The 27,076-nt window shown below is 42.8% G+C and overlaps 1 protein-coding gene across 4 annotated transcripts in view; it reads right to left on the reverse strand.

The window, feature by feature from the left end:
• The window catches only part of LOC147027512 (ankyrin repeat and SOCS box protein 18-like), a 28,601-nt gene extending 8,039 nt beyond the window's left edge, over positions 1–20,562 (reverse strand). Inside the window, exons 1-3 of one of the 4 annotated variants that reach the window (XM_085876973.1) lie at positions 17,963–20,562; positions 4,033–4,300; positions 3,148–3,373 (exon numbers count right to left, since the gene is read on the reverse strand). In XM_085876973.1, coding sequence (XP_085733099.1) covers positions 3,148–3,373; positions 4,033–4,300; positions 17,963–18,350 — 882 coding nt within the window. In that variant the 5' untranslated portion in view covers positions 18,351–20,562. Of the gene's footprint in view, positions 1–3,147; positions 3,374–4,032; positions 4,301–4,450; positions 5,011–17,962 lie in introns of those variants that run through there. The other 3 variants (XM_085876975.1, XM_085876974.1, XM_085876976.1) reach the window with 3 other exon arrangements.
• Positions 20,563–27,076: the final 6,514 nt, after the last annotated feature.

The following is a 27,076-nucleotide window of genomic DNA, read 5'->3' on the forward strand; positions in this document are numbered from 1 at the left end:
TTTACAAGGCTATGGGCACACAATGACCTCCTCTTTTCAAAAGGCACCAGGGAGTTCTGAGCAATGACGATGATAAAGTGATAACAGAAGAAGAAACGCTCGATGAGCAAAAGGAAATACAGAAAATAGAGATCTCCATCTGGGGTTGCTCAGCCTCGTAAATGGGATTTGTAAGATCAAGGGAATAGTGTCTGCAAGATTGGGCTGCTCAGCAGATGGTCTGATGTGCTCCTGCCTTCCAGTGATTTGATGGTTGTAGCATATGCACTCCTAATTATATCCAATTTAATGAGTCAAGTACCCAGAGGGCTCCACACCCACAAATAAGTCATCACAAGAAACTTATACATTCAAACCCACATACTTCCTGTAGCTAACTGAGCTCGATCATGTTTTTGGGGTCTGTACGCTTTGTACATTCAAACCCATTCAGCCAAATTCTAGTGCACTGAGGCCAATACACTCAGATTCTTGAGTCACTCGGTGGTATAATGGCTAGTCTGGGAGGTCAGCGGTTCAAACCCCGTCGGAGTCACACCAAACACTTCAAAAGTGGTACGTGTTATTTCCTTGCTTGACGTTCAGCATTTAACAGGATAAGAGCATTACATGGATAATACCCGTGGGTTGGGATCCATGGGGAGGAGGAAATGTCCCGTTGAGTGCAGTGAGTAAGGCGGTGCCAATGTTGTGGCACCGCTGGTACCCAGAATGCCGTGGGAAGTGACGGCACTTCCCCCAAGCTCAGTGGCTGTGTTTGTCTCGTCTAACAGTCTTGTGTTGTGTCTCGTGTATTCGTCTGCATGTCCATGTGTGTGTAGCAGCTCCACCATGAGCCTTAAATCCTGTTAAAACAAACAAACAAAAAGATTATTGATGCCAATACGTGACTTTCAAAATGATATGTGAATGCTAACGGCAGTGTGTGTGTGTGTGTGTGTGTGTGTGTGTGTGTGTGTGTGTGTGTGTGTGTGTGTGTGTGTGTGTGTGTGTGTGTGTGTGTGTGTGTGTGTGTGTGTGTGTGTGTGTGTGTGTGTGTGTGTTTACACTGACTCGGTTATGCTCACCGGGAACTTTTAACCTGCCGTTGCTCGTGCGAAATCTGTATTTCGAATCCTCTTTCAAACATAATTTTCAGGATCGAGACGGAAGAGTAGTAATTTCAAAATGGTTAACCATAATTGTTCTGTTCCTAAATGCATGTCGGACTCCCAGAAATAGAGGAATACGAGAAATATCCATGGATGAGAGGTGTCAAGTCCGTACCATTTCGTGTTTGTTAAAGCCATCAGTGGCAGTGGATATAACACGCACGCACGCACGCACGCACGCACGCACGCACACACACACACACACACACACTTTTACCAATTGATGCAAAAATCTAGTTTAATTTATTGTGGCCGCGGAACCAAACAAAATTATATACAAGATTTGTAACTGCCCTCACAGCCGTACAACACCCCACCCTCTCCCCCACCTCACCCCACCAACTCTCCTCCCAAGCATGATGAATCGTAAATACCATCATTTTAACCTTTCTCTGGGCATCTACAAACTCCAGATATGACCTCAACACCAGTGTTAAGATGCACCCAAACCAGGTACAGCGTCTCCCTCTGGGATGTTTGCCTGAATGTTAGTAATGACGGCATTGGCTTTCCAATTGAAGACTTCCATCAAATAAACCACCAAGCCAGCCATGTTCACACGAGGTTTACTCACGAACAGGGATGATTGGGGAGGTCCTGTACAATGTGACGTCCACAGGCTTTGCATGGGCCCACATTGTCGAGAGTTCTTGTAGTGCAGGCTACAATATATCAATGTTTTGGGCGAATTGATCAGAAAGTTCTCAAAATCTTTCATTGTGCAGAGGCACATCCCGTTCTCTCGGGTACTTTTTCAAGTATTTTTTGGCTTCTTTTAGAAGCTTTGTGATCCGTTTAATGTTACACTCCTCATCTGCCATGCATGATAAACATTCGGCTGCCCCCAATGAACCTCATTGTTTGGGGTTTCTGCACATGCATGCCAAGCATTCTGGGACAGATTACATCATTTTGAAAGTCCAGTATTAAACATCGATGGACGCTACATCTTGGATTAAGGGCCATCTACTTATTACCTCCGCCATGAATGGTGGACGGAGGTTATGTTTTCACCCCTGTCTGTTTGTGAGCAGAATATCTCAAACAGTTGTGGACGGATTTGGACAAAACTTGGTGGATCATTTGAGTAGGTGATAAGAACAAGCCGATTCAATTTTCGATGCAGTAGGATGAGTAGGATCATTTGAGTAGGATGCAGATCCGACCTATCAGTGGGATACAAAATGTAATCTGTTCTGCCTGGCGGAGATATGCGCTCCACTGAGTTCCATTCTGTTTGCAAACGGGGTGGAATTTTTCATCCCCCCCCCAATATGTTTATGACTTGCCCTTGACCCTCTCTTCCCATACTCATCCCCTTGCAAACTTATTTCCCTACTATCTCTCTCTCCCGCTCCGCTTCTCTTCTCTTCTCTTCTTTCTCCCTTTCTCATCCTCCCTTCACTTCCTTTACTCCATTTAGTTTGCTCCCCTCCAAACCAAAGTCATAAATGTGTAGTCCATAGTAGTGAGCTTAAAACAAGTACTGTAGTCCCAAAATTTCGTCAATCCAAACATTTTGACGTTTGTCTTGGCCGATCAGCTAGATTTATGAAACTTTTACACAAATGATGGCGTGCAGGTATAAACGGGATAAGGGAAAAGCTGAAAATAAAATCGTTGTTGTTGTTTACAATCAGAAATAATTTGTTTTTCAGTGTGGATTGAACATCACAAACGTTTCCATGGCACTCTTCCTGGCGTGGCCATTTGTCACCCTTCAATTTCTCTTTAAAAACATTATTGTGATGGCTCCAGTTGCTGTGCAGAAATATTGTTAAATAAAACCAATGTTACACTTTTAAGATGCATTTAAATAATTATGGGAATTTTATATTCAATCCCGAGCAACGCAATGAATTGTGGATAAAACAACAACTGAAATTAAACACCTTCAATCTTATTGCGATAATCATCAACTGTGCACAACTACCGGTGATATTTTAAAATCGAGTTTAGTAAAGTTTGGCGCGTTGCAAGCACTTTGTACGAGTACTTGCAAATAACGATGGCCATCCAGAGCCCCCCGTGCACTCATGCAGGCCACGTGCAGAGGTGTCTCTCCACGAGCGTTCCGTGCATCGACGTGAGCACCTGAGCTCAGGTACAGGTTGACATGACCCACGAGACCATGAGTGGAGGCCGTGTGCAGCGGGGTGTCTCCCGTCAGGCTGGCCTCTTCTTGCAGCCGGGCTCCGGCGGCAAGGAGTCGCTCCGCACAACTGTCAGTGATCACACCAGAAACACTTGTGAAGGGACACAGAGTCCAACGGACCTCTTCTTCAAATATTTTCGATACGCAGCACATGGCTGTGGGGTAGCATAATTTGCTGGAAGCGCAGCTGTGCCGCTGATGCAGTGCCCCCTATAGGTTAGAGAAGGAATTTGGAATTTTTTCAATGTACTGGCAATAGTTCGCCTTCTCTTCGCGAAGGAAACCAAGGGATGTGTAATGTCCACAAGTATTACAATGACAGACGAGACACCCAGTTTAACATCCATCCAAGGGCCAGCACACACATTGATGAATCACCTTGCCTGTGCAACAGTTTAAAAGTGGGATGGGATTCAAACCCAGGCTAGACATCTCAGAGATGAGTGGGTGCACCTTTAGGCCATCTCCACGATTATACTTATACCAGAGGAATACCAGAACGACAGTTTATAGCTTGGCTGAGATTCAAATCCAGGCTAGACAGCTTTAGAGTTCTCAAGTGTACGAACCTCTTGGAGTGTAAGCTACACTGCCAGTCCCTTAATGGCCTTAAAAATATGGCTGCACTGCAATGTGAGTACAAAAGGTGAAGAGCTATCTCGTCTGTTTACACTTCACACCATCCTTCTTCGAGGAACGGAATGGAACCACACTCCCTCCACTTACCCGAGGGACTCGGACACGATGCACATGTGCAGCGGAGTAAGACCCGGCTCGGAGCAGCTGTTGGGTCGTGCACCATATTCAAGGAGGAGTTGCACACACGCTTGGTGCGCACCCTCACACGCACAGTGCAGAGCGCACTCTCCACCCGGCGCAGCCTCGGGGTCGGCACCACGTTCGAGCAGATGGCGAAGGCACGCTTCATACCCGCGGCTTGCCGTGATGCAGGCCGGTGTGGTGTGTACTCGCTGCGAGGGCAGAGGCCACAAACCTGGACCGGGGGAGAAATGTGAGGAAGAGGATTAAAAAAAAAATCATTGCAAAAATTCCTCAAAACTGTGCAAACTGCATGCGAGTCAATTACAACCACCAATATGTGTGCGTCTCGTTTATAGTCGACATAAACATGTCACAGTGCTACCCGGGACTTTGCTCTCGCCATGCTCCTGGTCAGCGGCACAGTCCATGCATGCACTGGCTATGCAAGGTTCCGTGAATATGCGTCTGACAAGGTCCAGGTGGCCCGTAAACAGCGCATTGTGCACTAATGGGTCTCGGCATAAGACTGCAACAGGTGACTGCTGAAGACTTGAGCTTCGGGATGAGGGTGTCTCCGGGAGTCTCCAGAAAGTGGTTTGTGGGTTGCGCGTGCAGTCCTGTTCGTCCCGGAGTCGCTGGAGTGAGCGCAAAGCCGGAGAGGAAAAAGGGAAAATCAGAGGTCTGGGCATGATGGCAAGACTTCTGAAAGACTTCTCCATGCCAGGCAAGCTCATATATCGGTGGCGTGTCTGGGACGGAAGCAGGTGCCGCAGCCCGACCCGTGTGTATGTTTAACTGTCAAGGATCAGCTGATGCGGAATTATTATTAGAATGTCGAGCTAGAGCACTGACTTGCCCAGATGAGCAACCAATGAGGCATCCTGTCAGTGGTACAATCAAAGTTGTACCTTTTCCACGAGAAACTCGACCATCTGAGGAAATATATACAGTCTGTCTGTCTGTCTGTCTGTCTGTCTGTCTGTCTGTCTGTCTGTCTGTCTGTCTGTCTGTCTGTCTGTCTGTCTGTCTGTCTGTCTGTCTGTCTGTCTGTCTGTCTCTCTCTCTCTCTCTCTCTCTCTCTCCCTCTTTCCCTCTTTCCCTTTCCCTCTTTCTCTCTCCCTCTCTCTCTTTCTCTTTCTCTCTCCCTCTCCCTCTTTCTCTCTCTCTCCCTCTTTCTCTCTCCCTTTTCCTCTTTCTCTCTCCTTTTCCTCTTTCTCTCTCCTTTTCCTCTTTCTCTCTCCTTTTCCTCTTTCTTCATTCCATTACATTCTACCCTAACTGTCACACTGTCATTTCATTCCCTTTGTCCCTTGCTCTTCCATGACCGTCCCTCGAGCTTGTAAAGAAAGACCAAAAAACCCTTTTTCCACCGATTCATCTCCAACCCCCACATCACCCCTGACTTGTCTTTCTACCATTACTCTTCTCTTCTTGGCCACTCTCCTAACACTTGAAAATCAAAATCGTTGTTTCCAGACTCCATATTTTGGAGGAGGAAGAGAGTCAGATGGTTTATAGTTACGGTAATGTGTTGAGTATACACTTTCTCTGAAATCTTTCCAAAATTCTGGGACGAAGTTTTCACCATTTTCTCTTGTCGTGCTTTTTAAAATTATTTAAAGGCATCAACAAGCCAAAACAGTCAATTTGCCATACCTTGAAGTTAGTAGCTCTGGCTGCCTGGTGTTGGCTTAGTGGTTAGGGTGGCAGCTTGGGATCCTAGCGTCCTGAGTTCAAGCCCCGTTGGCTGCTGAATTAATACACCAGGAGGTTGACTCAGCCTGTCATCCTTCCGAGGTCGGCAAAATGAGTACCAGTGCACTGGTAAGGGGGACACTGCATCAGCGGCATCCCAACCAATGGAGAGAGAGAGAGAGAGAGAGAGAGAGATCGAGAGAGAGAGATCGAGAGAGAGAGATCGAGAGAGAGAGAGATCGAGAGAGAGAGATCGAGAGAGAGAGATCGAGAGAGAGAGATCGAGAGAGAGAGAGAGATCGAGAGAGAGAGAGATCGAGAGAGAGAGATCGAGAGATCGAGAGAGAGAGATCGAGAGAGAGAGATCGAGAGAGAGAGATCGAGAGAGAGATCGAGAGATCGAGAGATCGAGAGAGAGATCGAGAGAGAGAGATCGAGAGATCGAGAGAGAGAGATCGAGAGAGAGAGATCGAGAGAGAGAGATCGAGAGAGAGAGAGATCGAGAGAGAGAGATCGAGAGAGAGAGAGAGAGAGAGAGAGAGAGAGAGAGAGAGAGAGAGAGATCGAGAGAGAGATCGAGAGAGAGATCGAGAGAGAGAGATCGAGAGAGAGAGATCGAGAGAGAGAGATCGAGAGAGAGAGATCGAGAGATCGAGAGATCGAGAGATCGAGAGATCGAGAGATCGAGAGATCGAGAGATCGAGAGAGAGAGATCGAGAGAGAGAGATCGAGAGAGAGAGATCGAGAGAGAGAGATCGAGAGAGAGAGATCGAGAGAGAGAGATCGAGAGAGAGAGATCGAGAGATCGAGAGAGAGAGAGATCGAGAGAGAGAGAGAGAGAGAGAGAGAGAGAGAGAGAGAGAGAGAGAGAGAGAGAGAGAGAGAGAGAAAGAAAGAGAGAGAGAGAGTTTTTTTCCAAACTTTTTGTGAGGCACAGTAGGTGTGTAGTACCGATTTTAGCACGCTGTCCACTTTGCAACATGATCTAATGCTAACCTCTGACGCAAGAGCAGTGGCACTTAGCCACCTATCATTGGTGACATTCTTCAAGTGGCACACTTTCGTTATTGCATTGTTTATGAACTTCTGAATGAAAGCATTTTCCCCTTCATTGCCATCAAATAAACTGCTGTGAAACAGTGGCTCGTTGAAGAACATGGGTTCAGTGTAGGTCGAGGGGTCACGACGGCAGCCGAAAGATTGCCATGCATTGAGTAGACTTCGGTGAAAAGCAGGTAACCCAGATAAATCCATCTTGGTTGAGTCCATCAAGAACAACTCTTGTGCAAAGTTCAATTTTTCAGCTTGTCGGAAGATGCAACTGGTGAGTTGTCTCCAGACCAAACAAGGTTCATAAAAGAAGCGCCATACTGTTCGCAGCCGGAAAGCCATGATGCGGCACTTGACATTCACAAGTCCTTGGCCACCTTCAGCCACTGGTAAGTTCAGGATTTCCGGTCGCAGCCAATGCTTTCCAGACCAGAAGAAACGAGTGATGCATTTCTGTATGTTGTCCACGATGTCTGCAGGTGGCTGTAGGGCAAGAACCTTGTACCATAACATTGAGGTGACCAGACTGTTGATGACTAATACCCTGCCTTGGTAGGACAGTTGGCAGAGTAAACTCTTCCATTTCAGTAAAATTAGTTCAATGCGTGCCAACAAACCTTCCCAGTTATGCCTCACAAAATCGCCCGGACCAAGAAACACTCCCAATAATTTGATCCCGTCACTTTTCCAAGAAATATTGCCAGGGAGACAAGGAGGGAGAGGGAAAGGGGGGTGGATAAGGGATAGGTAGAGGGTTGGAGCCACAGTGCTTCTGTTTTAGCCCAATTTATTCTGGTCAATGACGCTTTACTAAAGAGATCCAAGGTACTCGTCATCTTAACAATATCTTCCACATAATTTATGCAGACACAGATGTAATCTGCATTGGCGATGCTTTTTAAGGGATTAGTTCCCATAGTGACACCAGATAAGGATTTACGAAAGGTGTTTAAGAAGGGTTCAAGAGAAAGAGTATACAATATTCTTGAAAGAGGGCAGCCCTGCCTTACCCCTCTCCCAACCCCAAAAGGGGGTACAGGTCCATTGTTTATTTTTAAAATGGCCATTATGTTTGAATAACATAACTGTATATGTGATAGAAAGAGGGGGCCAAAACCAAAATATTTTAAAACTTCAAAAAGGTATTTGTGAGAAACAAAGTCAAATGCTTTCTCCTGGTCTAAGAAGACCAGGCCACAACTTCCATGATTTATCTCACAAATATCAATTACATCTCGAATAACAGAGATACTATTCTGGATATTATGCCCGGGGACACAGTAGGTTTGGTCCATTTGTATAATATCCTTTAGCAGAGGTGAAATACATAAGGCCAAAGCTTTTGAAAGGATTTGATAGTCTGTGCACAGCAGGGACACTGGCCTCCACTGTCAGATGAGCAAGGGAATCCCTTTTTTAGGAATCAAAGTAACCACAGCTCTTCTGCAACTTAATGGGAGTTCATTCTTCTCCAGGCTCTCTCGGAAGACCAGAAGCAAATCAGGTCCCATAATTTTTTGAAGAACTCCGCTGGGAGACCATCCAGCCCAGGTGATTTCCCTCCATTCAGGCTCTTAAGGGCAGCAGAAAGTTCCTCGAGTGCGAGTGGTGATTCTAAATCCAACTTTTGCTTGGGGGATAGAACACTGATACCATCTGCCAATTGAGAAACCAGTTCTAAATCAACATCTTTTGCCTGGTAAATTTTATAAAAGAAAAGTTTTGCGTCGTTCTTAATTTCTACCAGGTTAGTAGTGACCGAGTTATCAGGACGTTTTAAAGCAGCGATTTAGGAATGAGGCGATTTTGATTCAAAATAAAAAAAAACCGGGTTGGGTTATCTAAGAGATGAACGTGTTGAAAGCGTAATCTCGTTAATACTCCTTGGGTATGGTTGGTGATTATACTATTGAGAAGAGACTTTTTCTCATGCAGTCTTAGTTTTTGTTGGGGGGCAGGGTGGGTTTTTAGGTTGCTTTGAATTTGTAGAATTTCTTTCTCCAGTTCCGCTTTTATTCTGCGTTCTACTTGTGTATTTAAGGAGCAGAAATGTTGACAGAAATTTCGAATTTGAACCTTTGTGTTGTTGCACCATAACTGCTGGTCTTTAAATTGGGGCTTAGCACCTACTAAATTGGACCAGACACTTTGAAAGGCACTATTAAAAGAGGGGTTATCTAATATGAAGATGTTAAGTTACCAAAAAGAGTGGCGATTTGGAGACGACCCTATTCGGTAGCACATGGTGATAAGGTGATGGTCCGAGAAACCAGATGGAGAAATTCTCGTGGTAGGTGAGAGGTTCATAAGGGGTGAGTTTAAGTAAAATCTATCCAGCCAGGCAAGGGCCACCTGATTGTTGGAAACTTTACTCCAAGTAAACTGATGGGTGTTTGGATTTTGTATCCGCCATACGTCTTGAAGACTAAAACATCTTATTATATCAGACAGCAGTCTGGCTGATCCGGGGTGAGGCTCTGCACCATTCTGATCACGTGCGGGCTGAAGGGTACAATTGAAATCACCTCCCATTATGATACACTTTTGCAAATCTAATTGCCTCATGTAGAGTCGTAACCTTTTGAAGAAGCTTTGGCGGTCTGTGCCCTTTGAAGGAGCATAGACATTTATTAAAGTAAATTCGATGTTATTGTCAACAAAATCCAGGGAAGCAAGGTAACCTGGGATTATTTCCTGAAATGAAAGTTGTAGAGGGCAGAAGTGCGGACTAAGCAGAAAGGCAACTCCTGCTGTGCGAGAGTTGGAATCACTAAAATAGCCGGTCTTTTTCATCATTCTATTACAAACACTGTGCGATGCTGGAGTAGAGTGGGTTTCTTGTAAAAAGGCTACATCTAATTTCCGTTGTTTAATGAGGTTGACTACTTGGAGCATCCTAGACTGGCTTGCTCCACCATTTATATTTTGGCTGCCAAAGATCACCATCGTGATGAAGAGGTGGCAAGCAAAGAAGTGCACGCAGGTCATCATTTCATTTCCATTTTAGCTTTAACAATGTGCTTTTTAAGCCTACTGCACTGTGGCTCGGTGAAATGGTAATCATGAGGTCGACGAATGATATTTTTTGCTGTTTCAATGAAACCGTGTAAGTCAGAAAAATATTCCTTTATATCTACGTCTTTTCCTAAAAGTATGATTTAGGAATTTAAGGATTTGCGATGGTGAGACATTAGGAGTACTGTTTGTAGGGATTTCTTCGATGTTATCTGGTTCTCCTTCTGACATGTCAGAAGCACTATCTGGAAAATTTTCAATTTCTAATTCACAAACCGTGTTTATACTCTGTGGTATACAGGTATCAGGTTGTTCTGTTTTCGACGTGGAGGGGAGGGTGAGGGAGGCTCTGATTCCACCTTGAGTCATGTAGAAGGGGGGAGGGGAAGATGGAGTGAGGGGACGGGGAGATGGAGTGAGGGGAGGGGGGGAGGGTGGTAGTATAAGCGTCTGCCTCAGGTTTTTCAGGATGCGGTTTTTCAAAGCTTTGTCACAACACTCAGGTTTGACTTCAGGGGTACTCGATGGAGTAATTTCCACCATTGAGGAGTCGTTGGTGGTCAACTCGTGGCACAATTGGGGGGCTCTGGAGACAGTTTTTAATTATTTTTCGGTAAGATCATTATATGGTTAAATTTCCTTATCAGAAGTCGGGATCTTGACTGAAGTTTCCTTAATTTTCTCTGTGAGTAAATCCCCTTCACCTTGATCTACCAACAGGGGTCCATTTCATCATTTGAGAGTGACTCATACCGATTTGTCATTGACACTGTGTCACATAAGGCCGGAGTTGTTTCACTCACAGACAAAACCACTTTTTTTCCTTTATGTGGGTTCAGTTTGTTCTTGTCCGTTTTTCTTTTCCTTAATAAGGGAATAGTTGTAAAACCATCCCAAACACTTGAGGTACTGTCCTCTGTGTCCTTCGGGTCTGATATTCCGTTCTCTGAGACTGTAACAGGGTCGCAGTTGCTAACAGGTGGGGCCGTATTAGATGGAGCAATAGTATCCTCGGCTGTTGGGGAGGCCGTTTTCAGGCAGAAACGTCTTAAATGGCTGAAACCATCGCAGTTAAAAGATTTCAGTGTTTCCTTCGATGCGTACACCTGGTACTCGTGTCCATCTATGCGAAATTCAAAGACCACATTAAGCACTTTATCGACGCTAGACGAGGGTCTTTCAATTCCTCCATCAAAGAGGTAAACAAACCTCTCAGTCCCCGCCCCCTCATCCCCCAACTACCTCATAACCCCACCACCCAAACCCCCCTCCCCCCATCCTCCTCCTCCTCCTCCTCCTCTGGTTGGCATTACAGATATCACGAGTATACTCAGAGCAAACAATGAAACAAGATACAGAGTGTGGAGTAATCATCTATAAACAGTTACACTTTAATTCACAAACACTGCAAAAAGTGATGTATGCTGGGAAATTTTCAGATTTAGCCAAGGTGGCCAATGATGTTTTTGAACCCCAGTAAGATGGAGCTAAGTCCCTAAAGTAGTGAAGACTATGTAAAGAAAGTGGAATGAAGGTCGTTGTGAGTTCAAGAATGGCTGGTTTGGAGTTCAAGAATGGCTGGTTTAGAGTTAGAGTTAAAGAATGGCTGGTTTAGAGTTAAAGAATGGCTGGTTTAGAGTTAAAGAATGGCTGGTTTAGAGTTAAAGAATGGCTGGTTTAGAGTTAAAGAATGGCTGGTTTAGAGTTAAAGAATGGCTGGTTTGGAGTTTCAAGAATGGCTGGTTTGGAGTTTCAAGAATGGCTGGTTTAGAGGTAAAGAATGGCTGGTTTAGAGTTAAAGAATGGCTGGTTTAGAGTTAAAGAATGGCTGGTTTAGAGTTAAAGAATGGCTGGTTTAGAGTTAAAGAATGGCTGGTTTAGAGTTAAAGAATGGCTGGTTTGGAGTTAAAGAATGGCTGGTTTGGAGTTAAAGAATGGCTGGTTTAGAGTTAAAGAATGGCTGGTTTAGAGTTAAAGAATGGCTGGTTTAGAGTTAAAGAATGGCTGGTTTAGAGTTAAAGAATGGCTGGTTTAGAGTTAAAGAATGGCTGGTTTAGAGTTAAAGAATGGCTGGTTTAGAGTTAAAGAATGGCTGGTTTGGAGTTAAGGAATGGCTGGTTTAGTGTTAAAGAATGGCTGGTTTAGTGTTAAAGAATGGCTGGTTTGTAATTAAAGAATGGCTGGTTTGGAGTTAAAGAATGTCTGGTTTAGAGTTAAAGAATGGCTGGTTTAGAGTTAAAGAATGGCTGGTTTAGAGTTAAAGAATGGCTGGTTTAGAGTTAAAGAATAGCTGGTTTAGAGTTAAAGAATGGCTGGTTTGAAGTTAAGGAATGGCTGGTTTAGAGTTAAAGAATGGCTGGTTTAGAGTTAAAGAATGGCTGGTTTAGAGTTAAAGAATGGCTGGTTTAGAGTTAAAGAATGGCTGGTTTAGAGTTAAAGAATGGCTGGTTTAGAGTTAAAGAATGGCTGGTTTGGAGTTAAAGAATGGCTGGTTTGGAGTTAAAGAATGGCTGGTTTAGAGTTAAAGAATGGCTGGTTTAGAGTTGAAGAATGGCTGGTTTAGAGTTAAAGAATGGCTGGTTTAGAGTTAAAGAATGGCTGGTTTAGAGTTAAAGAATGGCTGGTTTAGAGTTAAAGAATGGCTGGTTTAGAGTTAAATAATGGCTGGTTTGGAGTTAAGGAATGGCTGGTTTAGTGTTAAAGAATGGCTGGTTTAGTGTTAAAGAATGGCTGGTTTGTAATTAAAGAATGGCTGGTTTGGAGTTAAAGAATGTCTGGTGTAGAGTTAAAGAATGGCTGGTTTAGAGTTAAAGAATGGCTGGTTTAGAGTTAAAGAATGGCTGGTTTAGAGTTAAAGAATGGCTGGTTTAGAGTTAAAGAATAGCTGGTTTAGAGTTAAAGAATGGCTGGTTTAGAGTTAAAGAATGGCTGGTTTAGAGTTAAAGAATGGCTGGTTTAGAGTTAAAGAATGGCTGGTTTAGAGTTAAAGAATGGCTGGTTTGGAGTTAAAGAATGGCTGGTTTAGAGTTAAAGAATGGCTGGTTTAGAGTTAAAGAATGGCTGGTTTAGAGTTAAAGAATGGCTGGTTTAGAGTTAAAGAATGGCTGGTTTAGAGTTAAAGAATGGCTGGTTTAGAGTTAAATAATGGCTGGTTTGGAGTTAAGGAATAGCTGGTTTCGTGTTAAAGAATGGCTGGTTTGTAATTAAAGAATGCCTGGTTTGGAGTTAAAGAATGTCTGGTTTAGAGTTAAAGAATGTCTGGTTTAGAGTTAAAGAATGGCTGGTTTAGAGTTAAAGAATGGCTGGTTTGGAGTTAAAGAATGGCTGGTTTGGAGTTAAAGAATGGCTGGTTTGGAGTTAAAGAATGGCTGGTTTGGAGTTAAAGAATGGCTGGTTTGGAGTTAAAGAATGGCTGGTTTAGAGTTAAAGAATGGCTGGTTTGGAGTTAAAGAATGGCTGGTTTGTAATTAAAAAATGGCTGGTTTGGAGTTAAAGAATGGCTGGTTTGGAGTTAAAGAATGGCTGGTTTGGAGTTAAAGAATGTCTGGTTTGGAGTTAAAGAATGGCTGGTTTAGAGTTAAGGAATGGCTGGTTTGGAGTTAAGGAATGGCTGGTTTAGTGTTAAAGAATGGCTGGTTTAGAGTTAAAGAATGGCTGGTTTAGAGTTAAAGAATGTCTGGTTTAGAGTTAAAGAATGGCTGGTTTAGAGTTAAAGAATGGCTGGTTTAGAGTTAAAGAATGGCTGGTTTTGAGTTAAAGAATGGCTGGTTTGAAGTTAAAGAATGTCTGGTTTGAAGTTAAGGAATGGCTGGTTTAGAGTTAAAGAATGGCTGGTTTAGAGTTAAGGAATGGCTGGTTTAGACTTCAAGAATGGCTGGTTTAGAGTTAAAGAATGGCTGGTTTAGAGTTAAAGAATGTCTGGTTTGAAGTTAAGGAATGGCTGGTTTAGAGTTAAAGAATGGCTGGTTTAGAGTTAAAGAATGGCTGGTTTAGAGTTAAAGAATGGCTGGTTTGAAGTTAAGGAATGGCTGGCTTAGAGTTAAAGAATGGCTGGTTTGAAGTTAAAGAATGGCTGGTTAAGAGTTAAAGAATGGCTGGTTAAGAGTTAAAGAATGGCTGGTTTAGAGTTAAAGAATGGCTGGTTTAGAGTTAAAGAATGGCTGGTTTTGAGTTAAAGAGTGGCTGGTTTAGAGTTAAAGAGTGGCTGGTTTGAAGTTAAAGAATGTCTGGTTTGAAGTTAAAGAATGTCTGGTTTGAAGTTAAAGAATGTCTGGTTTGAAGTTAAAGAATGTCTGGTTTGAAGTTAAAATGGGATGATATCTTCAAATTTGAAATGGGAATTCAAAAGACACAATGGGATCTTCAACAACCACTCTCAATCAATGATAATAATCAGTCCCACGTGATCGTCCATCTGAGGGATGGAACATTGTGATTAATTGAATTGAATTATTTATTATTTGTCCACAAAAATTGGAAAATTGCACGGTTAAACAAACAAAGCTCACAATCTCAGGATTAAATATTGTTCAATCAATTACCTCCGCCACCCGAAGGTGGACAAAGTTTGTGTTTTTACCCCTGTTTGTCTGTCTGTTTGTGAGCACAATATCTCATAATGTTGTGGACAGATTCAGCCAAAACTTGGTGGACAGGTTGTGCTTGTGATGAGGACGAATTCATTCGATTTTGGTGAACATCTGGATCCAGATACGAGAATTAAAAAAAAAAATTAAGTGATTCTTCATCATTTTATGAAAGGGCCAAAAACGATATATACCATGGAATCACAAATCACTGTGGACCGATTCCGACAAAGCTTGGTGGACACGTTGGGTGTGCAACAAGGACAAATTGATTAGATTTTGGTTCCAGACAGTTTTGCTACTCTTTGCAGTTTTACCACATCACCTTTTTTGACACCACTAAACCAGACATGCAACACTCTGCCTGCAAAACATAAATCTGACAGGTTACTGTTGGGTCAAGATTCGAACCCAGGTTATAAACAGCTCAGGGTAAGTTTGTTCCATCTGCACCATCCCGTCGGAATATAGATTGATCATATAATACGATGTTTCACCGTTGAAGCAATACAAATACAAAACAAATATAGCATGCACACATCATCACCACCTTCTGCCATGTCCCATTAGTCGGGGTCGGGGACTCGTAGAGCTTGTGGAGTTGGCACAACTTCTCAACAACCGGCTGGCGGGGCCTGACGTTCGTGGAAAGATTAGGGCAGGAACTTGGAATTTGGCCACGGTTCCGGCACACAATTGCCAAGTCTTCATGAAAGACACCATGGGATCCTTTGTGTCCACCTGCGATTGCTATACGAAACAGCAGATGGAAATTTTTTAGAAAGCATATTGCTGTACCTTTTCCCTCATCACAGAAGCATGGGTTGATTGTAATTTATTTGCATACAAGGCCCAGGCTTGTGGAAGAGCCAGACCAGAGAATGGATCAGGAAGCAACGGAAAATAAGGAACAGTGGAGAGAGAGGGGGATAGGGGGGGATGAAATACCAACAGCAGGGTTGAAGGACAAAATAGAGTGAGGTGAACAACCAAGGGGTGTGGGGAGGAATGAGATCGTTAGAGGAGGGCACACGGGGTGGACCAGATGGATACAGAAGAAAACTTTTCGGAAGGAAAAACTGGAAATTTGGAAGGAGGTGGACTTAGGGGTGGAAGGGGAGGTTAACGGGGGTAGTTAAGATCATTGTTTTAGATGGGGGACCAGATGGATATGGAAGCAAACTGAGAAGGTGGTGAGCAGCTGTCTTGAAGACTTGGGGGGGGGGGGGTAGAATGAGATTGAAGAGAATGTGGAAGTTGTTTTCAAAGGTGAGAAAAAAAAAAGAGGAAGAAATGAGGTGAGCAGTGATTCTGGATTTTGGGAGCTTCACCAGAAGAGTGTGGTGGTGGAACACGTGCGTCCTACAGAAACCTGGGGAGGGGATGGGGGGGATGTCAAAGCACAGAAAAGGAGCAGAGGGTGCAAGACCAGAAAGGAGGTGGGAGAAAACAGAGACCACAGACCTGTCTGTGATGATGAAGTGATAGGCCCATAGACTCAGCTTCATCAAAAGAGATTCCAATAATGTTGAAGGTCTTGGTTTCCACTGCATCAAGTTGAGCATGATCTGAGGCAAGAAGCCAGCACAGAGGGGAGTGCAGTACTCCATCAAGCTGTAGATGACGGCCTTGGAGGTGCATCGGAGCTCAGGTGTGTTAAGGAAGGACTTTGTTCAATGGAAGATGCCCAATCGATAGCTGGCTGGCTTTGTAGGCCAACTTTGAAATGTGATTTGCCCAAGAAAGATCATGGCTAATCGTGAGACCCAGGATTTTGAATATGACTGAACTTCAAGAGAGTTGTTTAAAAACATTAAATTGGGGGACGGGGGGGGGGGTGGTTTGCTGGAGGTACTTTCGGAGAGATAGTGAGAGAGATTTGTCAGGATTGAAAGACAATCCAAGTGTTTCATCATCTTGTGATTTTGTCATCATCTGCTGAGGCTGCTGCTTACCTATCTGGGAAAAGGCTGCTGATTACCAATCTGAAGGATGAGGGAATTCACGGCAGAGGTTGTCATCAACAAATAAATAAAGGGGATTTTACAGATCACTCGGTGTCCTTCGTGAAGAGTAGGCAATCCATCACAGTTAGGCAAGCTTATGCCTCGTTTTGTGATACTATTAGCAAACAATCAAGTTACATTCCCAGAATCATCTTTTTTAAACAGAGACCTTGAAAGGCTCTCGTAAGAGGTAATGACAGAATGGATAAAACGTTCTCTCTTCTTACGTATGGCAACTTTGGTTGCCGGGTAGCTATCATTTCTTGGAGCATGACTATACCACTGGTGCTGTGCCCCTCTACCAGTACAATGGTACTCATTTCGCCAACCTCGGAAGGATGACGGGCTGAGTCGACCCCACCTGGTGTTAATTCAGCAGCATTGGAGCTCAAACTCAGGACCCTAGGATCCCAAGCCAACCACCCTAACCACCGAACCAACACCAGGCTTGGTGAGACGTTGAAACGACAGCAACGACAATTGACTCGAGCGGAACCGGTAGAAGAGAGATGAAAAATTTGACAAGGAATGAACTGACAACATACGTAGGGACAAACAAACAGTACAAGGGAACCTACCACACACCATTTGGGGTCAATGCCATGTGGGAAGTCGGTTAAAAACAAAATACGATGAATAAACCTTCCATATATGGATCTCTCTTTCTCGATCTCCTATTAGAAGATCTTCACACACATCGATGAATCACCCTGCCTGCGAAACACTGGGATGACAGGTTATAGCTGGTCCGGGGTTCGAACCCAGCCAAGATGGCTTCGAGGTGGGTGTGCGTACCTCTAGGCCATCCTCCCAGTTCAACAAAGGGATAAAAGAACAGGAGGAAAAGAGGGAAGGAAATGTAGCAAATTGTTTGTGTTGAGGGGGAGAGGTTGGAGAGGGTGAATGTAGGTCATAAAGATCATGGGTTGGGCTTGAGCTACAGGATGACCCGAAGTGTTGGTGCACTGCCAACTTAAAAAAAAATCTGGATGTAATGGACTCAAGACGAGGTTTTACAAACGGGAGTAACATAGGAACAAAGAAGGTGAAGAGTAAGCCTGGATTTTGTGAGTTTCACAAGGAGGGCATTGCTAATGGACAGGTGGGTGCACCCCAGATGGATGAGGTATCAAAGAGCAGAGAGAATGACACCTCAGCAGAGGCGGTAGAAAAGAGAGGGGCCGCAAAAGCGTCTGTGATGAGAAAGAGCACGCAGCATGCACTTTGCTTCTTGTTAGTTGTGGGAGATGCCAATGGTGTTGAGAACTTTGGATTCCATAGCAACCAGGAGACAGGTGTGCAGCAGAGTCACCAGACCTTGAGTGGGGAATGAAATCAGAACAGTTTCCTTATGAGTCATCAATTCTTGGATCCCATCTGCTATTACTGTACTTGAATTCAGAAGCCACAAAGATCGCTTGAGGCGGTGTTGTAACATAATGCACTGTTTGCAATGTCACCTGTCGGTGTCTTTTATATTGAAGTGACAAATTCAAACCAATGTAGTGAAGTAGATGAAGTTGTAAGGAGAGGATGCCTTACCCATGAGGATGAGAGGGTCCAGGTGAACGTCCGCTTCCTTGACCCAGTCGTCGTTCGCGAGTTCGAGAAGCACATTTGGGTCGCGCAGGGAACCGAGCTGGGCCGACACGGCGGCCGCATTTCCATCACGCAAGGCCGCATTAAGGGTGCGCACCAGGGTAGAGGTGGCCATGAAGCTTGGCTCTTGGTTGAGCCTCGTTCGTCCGTCTCTGGTCTCTGGAGCCATGGCCATGGCGGCGGGCGAACGGGTTTCAAACTTGCCACCGCACCACGTCGTGGAGGATGCAAGTAGTGCAGCATCGAGGATCCAGGGCAATGTTGTTACAGTCAGTATTTCTCGATTGTCACCTTCTGCAAGATCTACAGTCGACACAAACAACATAAACATTTATACCAGAGTGGCTTGTATCGGGTGAACGGATTGGGGTGCTAGAACGGTAAAGCAGTAAGAACTAAAACGGCACTGACTCGGTAGAGCACATACCTCCACCGGGCTGAACACTTTACATTTTGTATCCCACTGATGGGCTACACCTGGATCCAGACATGAACCAAAATCGAATCGGCTTGTATTTGTAACCTACTCACAACTCATCCACCCACCTAGCTTTTGAAGTATGCCACATATCGGTTTTACCCCCTCTCTCAATGTTGAAGAATCGCTTCTCGTATCCGGATATTCACCAAAATCGAATCAATTCGTCCTTGTCACTCACCCAATCTGTCCACCAAGTTTTTGAGATATCCTGCTCAGACAAATAAACAAACAGACAGACAGGGATGAAAATAACCTCCAATCCACCTCGTAAGTGGCGGAGGTAACAAATGACCATTTCCTCAATTTGTAAACTTACTCGCTTACTCCATGAGATGGCACTCAAGCTCATTTCTGCAATACTCCACAGCAAATTTGCAACTGGCTGGGGTTCACCAATGGCTCATACAAATCACGTGACGACACGCGATGTCAGGCTTCATGCAAGGTCGTCGCTCCGCATTTCACGCACTCCGAGAGCAACGAAGTAGTAAGTTGAGGTTGGCAGGAGGATCGGTGCCATAAAACCACAATTAACATCCTGATACATACTGATCTTTCAGTGTGATCACAAGCTTTGCAGATGTGCAGGGCTGGCACAGATTCACTCCAGAATTTTGTATTCACGTTTATAGCGGTTGAACACACGGGTAGTGAAGCTGGGGTGTGTTCAATTACCAACAGCTAGCTAGCACTTGCCAAGCCTAAAGCTAAAGCAAGCTAGCGCTAAAATTTGTTTTCGACATTAAAAAAAATATTGGGGTCGAAGGGGATTTCAGAGGGGGTGGGGTGGTTGCCCCCCAAAATAGGTATTTGCAAAAACATTGGTTCATTGGTACATTTTGCTGATTCCATCCCATGTTGACTTCCTCCTCAGTATCATTATTCTACCAGGTGAACGCCCAGAGGTATTGCCCCGATGTTTTTAACTATACCTCCTTCTATTTTCTTCCTTTCTTCCTTCTCAAACCAGCTAATAAACTCATGATGCCTTTTTATCTTCCTTTCTAATTTCTTCTTGAACTGGGTGAGTCATTTCTTGCTGCCTTTTTGCCAGAATAGCTCTCTCTCAGAACCGGTTTGAACTGGCAGATAATCACCGCACCTCAAAGGGAGCAGAATTTGGATCAGAAAAGATACATGCCCAATTAATGCAGGACCAATCTGTGGGAGAGGTCACAAGGCTCACTGCACAATCAATTGTGTGGGATGAGACGAGGACATGTGCCCTAGGACATCCCCCATTGAGATCGGGGACTGTATGCAAATTCGCGGACAGAGGGAAACAAAAGATCGACAAAGCACCAACTTTAGTTGAGTGAGTCTGTCTGGTCTTGGTTTGCAGTCGGACTGGAGCCTGAGTGTCGTATTCGTCTTGTATCTCAGAATCGGACACAGATCGTGCTCACCCAGATCGTCACTGGCTGCTTGCACGCTCACTCGCTGTCAGCCCTGCCACATCTACAGTCATCTCCATACAATTTGTGACAAACTAGTGCTGATCACCGGAGGACAGCTCGGCTCTCCACAAGCCACGGGCTGTTGCAGATGACCAAGGGGCTGCGCGCCGGCTTTTCAGGGCCGTCGCAGAGCTTCAAAGGGGTCTGAACTACTTAACCCAACTCTTTTGGTTCACGAGTCAGTAAGTGACCACTATATTCGTTATGGGTGTGTGTCTGTCTGTCTGTCCCGAGCATAGCTCCGTGGGTTTTGATCTGATCTTGATAAAATTAGGGTGAGAGGTTTGTATCATGATCAAGTTGTGTTTTCTGGAGAATGGGCATGCTGCGCCCATTATGGGCGGAGCCACACCCCAAAAACATGTGTTTTTAGGGGGTAGCCGGTTTCAAGTTGCATCTTCTCCGAGGTGGTTTGTCGAATCTGGGAGGGGTTTTGGTATATGGTTAGCCCAATGGCACCTGCATAGCCCCACGGAGCTCGATTTTTCATTTTCATCCCAAGGTCAAGGTCACAAGGTCACAAACTTAGAAAATGTCAAAAAAATCAATAAATTGGGCATCGAGCTCCGAGGACCTAGGGTTTTCAACTGTTTCGAATGAAAGTTGGAATGCAAGTCTTCGAGTACTACAACTTTAATCATTTACGTTTTTCCCGATTCCCACCAGTTTTCCCGTGGCGTCCCCTCGAAGGTCAAAAAATAAAAAAAGGTGAACCGTGTACATTGCTCGTGAACCATCGCCGTCTCAAGACTTGTCTTTCTCTTTTTTCTTTGTCAGATGTCTGTGGGCTCATATAGTCGTGTTAAGTTGACTGTACTGTATTTATCAGGTATTCGTGGGTCACGAGTGCACGTGTAGTGGCTAATGGGAAACTGTTAATGACTTGACTTATGTTTTCAAGTATGTGCTTTGCTGATTTTAATACATGTATAAAACTCATGACTTTTCCTGTTCACATTGTGATGGTGGCATATGGCAGCAAAAGTGATCCAACTGATCGAGAGATTAGCTTGAAGATAAGTTCACGATCACGTGTCTTGGTTCTGCTCAAAAAAGTAATAAGATGTCACGTGACTGCCGGTACGATACCGACTCACATCAGAAACTTTGCCTGTATGGCAACATTACGAGAATTGAGAGCCGGCAAGAAGTTCCTCGGATGACTGGCTGTAATGGTTGCCCAGCGACTCACCAAACCTGTTTGGAGTTATCCGGGGTGGCGACGGTCGCAAATATATATATATATATATATATATATATATATATATATATATATATATATATATATATATATATATATATATACATACATACAAATAAATGTATAAATATATATATATATATATATATATATATATATATATATATATATATATATATATATATATGTATACAAAATATATACATATACATATATACATATACACAAACGTATATATATATATATATATATATATATATATATATATATATATATATGTATACATATATACACATAAACATATATATACATATATACATATACACATATATACATATATATATATATATATATATATATATATATATATATATATATATATATATATATATATATATATATATATATATATATATATATATATATATATATATATATATATATTGTTGCGGATTCGCGCCCGCCGGCGTGCGAACGGCCACGTAACTCGAATCGCGGCACGTCGCCCACCGGACGGACAATCCCGTCGGGACCCTCTCGGACTAACGCCGGGAACTAGTCACGGGTGGGCCTTTCGGCCTCACCACGATCGTGCCAATCGGCCCCCGCGTGGGATAGGGTTGCTCGCCAAATTCGACCTACCTAAGTACCCACACGGAGGGTAGACCGGGCGATCGCACCTCGCCGCAGGTCGACTTCGGACACGGGCCACTTTAAGCGACCCGTTCCGTACTATCAGGATAACCGAGCGGTGTTATCGTCAACCTGGACGGTTCGATTAATTATCGGGCGTTTTAGCCCACGACCAACCCTTTACGTGAAGTAAGATGGAGATTCAATAAAGGAAAAGACGAAGCGAAACGGGAAAACAGTTCAACATAAAGCACATTTATTTCGCGATGAACGGAAAGCACACATATACAATTACACCAAAAGCAAATGTAAAAGAAGAAGAAACACACAATAATACACAAAAAGCAAATGTAAAAGCAAAACACAATGCAGATATACCACCGACTACCGAGCACACGGCAACACTTATGCAGTTTTACTTCACAGACGGCGCCGACAACACATATACTCAAAGCAAAAGAAAAGGACCACCCTCAAGGATGATGGGGGTGGACGGGCCTGGGGCCGAGACCGCGTCGGGCCTACCCGTCTGATGAGCCGCAAAATGGTGGTGGCGCCCCGACTCCGCGGGCCTTGCGGACAGTGTCTGGAATGGGGTGGGAACGGGGCCCCCTTCTCGCACTATCTCAGCGTGGGGGGAAACAGGAGGGGGTTGTTGATGCTCGGGGGAAGGAGGATATCTCCCTGGCTCGGGTCCCGCGACGAGCGTCTCCACCACGACCTCAGTCGCGTTGCCGGCCTCTTCTCTCCGCAGCTCCCCGACTCTGACACGAGCACCCCCTCGACTGCCTTCGCCGCCGCCACCTCTCCAACTCTCCACAGCTCCGTCCAACTGCTTTCTCCGACTCCTCTCTTGACTGGCTCTTCCCAACTCAACTCCGAACTGCTCTGTTTGGCGAGCGAACGCGGCCCTTTATAGCCCCCGTGGCCTCGCTCCTTCACCTTCGACCCTTTACCTCTGGCTGGCTCCCCATTGGACAGAAGAAAAGTGGGCGTGAATGCTTTTTGATCCGCGAATCTGCATATAGCGACCACACTCCGACGCACCTGGAGGCGGGGCCAAATCGCCCCACGCTCGCCTATAGGACGGAACAGAAGTGGGCGTGAGTCGTTTTTGATCCGATTGCTTCGGAAAGGCTGGTGCCTCTGCACCCGCTGCTCGGTGCGCGCCCTGCACGAGTCCAGTATCGGTGCCCACAAGCGGCGCGGGAATGACGGTGATGCGATGGTTGCGAGAGCGAGTTGTGACGGTAAAGGTCGTGGCTGTGGTTGTGAAGCGGCGTTGCAGTTGGTGGTTGTTGTGTGATGGCTGTTGAGACGTGGTTGGTGGTGGTAGTAATGGCGGCTGGTCCAAAATAAAGATAGTAAAAGAAAAACGGCTATCTAGAGGGATCGCAGCCCGAATGAATGACATTTATTCCCTCGAAACAACGGGTTGGGGCCTAACTACACATATATCTCACCTAAGGGACCTGAATGGTGGTTTGCGAATTTCGTCAACCACAACAATATATTATATATATATATATATATATATATATATATATATATATATATATATATATATATATATATATATATATATATATATATATATATATATATATATATATATATATATATATGTATATGTATATATATATGTATATATATATATATATATATATATATATATATATATATATATATATATATATATATATATATATATATATATATATATATATATATATATATATATATATATATATATATATATATATATATATATATATATATATATATATATATATATATATATATATATATATATATATATATATATATATATATATATATACATATACATATACATATACATATACATATACATATACATATATGAGCCTGGTGTTGGCGCAGTGGTTAGGGCAGCGGCTTGGGATCCAAGAGGTCCTGAGTTCAAGCCCCGTTGAGCCACTGAATTAATACACCAGGGGGTTGACTCAGCCTGTCATCCTTCCGAGGTCGGCGAAATGAGTACCAGTATACTGGGCCGGTGTATACCCCGGTTAAAAAATAGGTGTACCATATCCCTGTGTCGTAAGAGGCGACCAGGGTTGCGTCAGGAAGGGCATCCGGCGTAAAACATGTGCCAAATCACTATGCGGATCATACGGATGATCCGCTGTGGCGACCCCTCATGGGAGCAGCCGAAAGAAGAAGAAGAAGATATATATACACATATATATATATATATATACATATATATATATATATACATATATATACATATATATATATATATATATATATATATATATATATATATATATATATACATATATATATATATATATATATATATATATATATATATATATATATATATATATATATATATATATATATATATATATATATATATATATATATATATATATATATATATATATATATATATATATATATATATATATATATATATATATATATATATATATATATATATATATATATATATATATATATATATATATATATATATATATATATATATATATATATATATATATATATATATATATATATATATATATATATATATATATATATATATATATATATATATATATATATATATATATATATATATATATATATATATATATATATATATATATATATATATATATATATATATATATATATATATATATATATATATATATATATATATATATATATATATATATATATATATATATATATATATATATATATATATATATATATATATATATATATATATATATATATATATATATATATATATATATATATATATATATATATATATATATATATATATATATATATATATATATATATATATATATATATATATATATATATATATATATATATATATATATATATATATATATATATATATATATATATATATATATATATATATATATATATATATATATATATATATATATATATATATATATATATATATATATATATATATATATATATATATATATATATATACATATATACATATATACATATATACATATATATATATATACATACATATATATACATACATATATATACATACATATATATACACATATATATATACATACATATATATATATATATATTGTAAATTCCTTCAAAAACATGGATACAAACATATATATATATATATATATATATATTGTAAATTCCTTCAAAAACATGGATACAAACATATATATATATATATATATATATATATATATTGTAAATTCCTTCAAAAACATGTATACAAACATATATATATATATATATATATATATATATATATATATATATATATATATATATATATATATATATATATATATATATATATATATATTGTTACTGTTGTGGGAATTCGCAAACCACCATTCAGGTCCCTTAGGTGAGATATCTCTGTAAGTACATGTGTAGTTTGCCCAAACCCGTTGGTTAAAGGGTTGGTCTTTATGTTAGTCTTCTGGTTCATGGTCGTCTTCTGGTTCGAGTCGTGAGCTTTTTGTTCCTGCCTTGCTTCTTTGATCCGTGCGAGAGCGCGGAAAACAGCGCCGAACAAACCCTGTACGTTTCCCCAAAACCCCGTCCGTACCGTCGAGCGGACCACACGAGCGACACGCGGCACGAGCTCGCGGACCACGCCGGAGGGGCTCGGAGTTGCGGTCGCAAAAGGAGGAATCGACGCCATCAGGGAAGTCGCACTTCCATTTTATTTTGGGGTTTGGTGTAAATGTCTGTGGGTGGCGCCGTCCGTCAAGTAGTATTGTTTTAAGTGTTGCCGTGTGTTCGCGTATTCGGTCGTAGCTCTGCATTGTTGTTTTTGTTGTTGTTTTAAATTGCTTTATGTGCATTCTGATTCTGTTTGACTATACGTGTGCTTTGTGCCTGTGTCTGTGTGAATAAAGTGCTTGCATGTTGAATTGTTCCCCATTTCGCTGCGTCCTTTCCTTCGTTTGAATCTCCATCTTGCTTCACACGTAAAGGGTTCATCGTGGGCTTAATACGCCCGATGATTAATCGGAACCGTCGAGGCCGACCATAACACCGTTCGGTTATCCCGATAGCATGGAACGGACCACTTAAGCGGCCCGTGTCTGGAGTCGACCTGCGGCGAGGTGCGATCGCCTGGTCTACCATCCGCGTGGGTACTTAGGTAGGTCGAGTTTGGCGAACAACCCTATCCCACGTGGGTGGCCGATTGGCACGATCGTGGTGAGGCCGAAAGGCCCACCCGTGACTAGCTCCCGGCGTTAGTCCGAGAGGGTCACGACTGAATTGTCCGTCCGGTGGGCGATGTGCCGCGATTCGAGTCACATGGCCGATCGCACGCCAGCGGGCGCAAATTCGCAACACTGGTGTCAGGCCGTGAGACACAAACCCATTCCTCTGCTCGCAACACTGGTGTCAGAGAGCGGGAAAACAAACTCTCCCGTCTCCAGCTAAATTCACGGGAATCGGTCCAGGGGTGAGAGGAGCGACCCCCGATTCCCTCCAAATTACGAGCGATTCAAATTAACCCGTTACGAGAAATAACATGGAATCTCAAAGCGAGCGGATGCCGGGGGTAGAAATGTATGTGTGTAGAAATGTAGAATCCATGGCCCGGGATGGTACCTCTGGTAATTATAATCCACCGGGAAGCTCAACCCGATGTTCTGAGCACGGACTTTATCGGCGGGCTGCGTCACATAATGGCGGCGCGATCGCACCTCAGCGCAGCATGGAGCGAGCGGCTATTTATGGCACGGCGAATGGCACAACACGAGGCGAGTACTCCCAACAGCCACCGTTTCAAGCCACGTGGTTATGGCAGGTGAAGCAGGCGGGCATTGACAGGCTTCAAAACAATTGGAGGAAGAATGGAAAAACAAAACAGAGGAGGAAAGACGGAAATACAAGTTGGAATTGGAGCAACTGACGGGTGAGGTAGGAAGAGGCAAGAGGCAATCAAGACAGAAAAAGCTTGGAAGAGAAGGTAAAAAGAGAACAGGAATATCAGAAACAATGGAAAGAAGCCAAAGCAAGGTCGGAGTGTGCGGAGAGGAGGACGGAATTAGAAAAAATAGCTGCTGAGTTACGGAAACATCAGAACAAAGAGACAGAATTACAAAACGAGTTGAGGATGGTGAGAGAGGAAAGAACAAGGGCGGAGAATGAAACGTTAAAGAACCACACTGTACAGATCGAACAGCTGGAAGCGAAGGCCACATTAAAGAATGAGATGCAAG

The sequence above is a fragment of the Eptatretus burgeri genome, chromosome 4, assembly GCF_056783735.1.
Source record: "Eptatretus burgeri isolate ZD-2024b chromosome 4, Ebu_testis_v1, whole genome shotgun sequence".
NCBI lineage: Eukaryota > Metazoa > Chordata > Myxini > Myxiniformes > Myxinidae > Eptatretus > Eptatretus burgeri.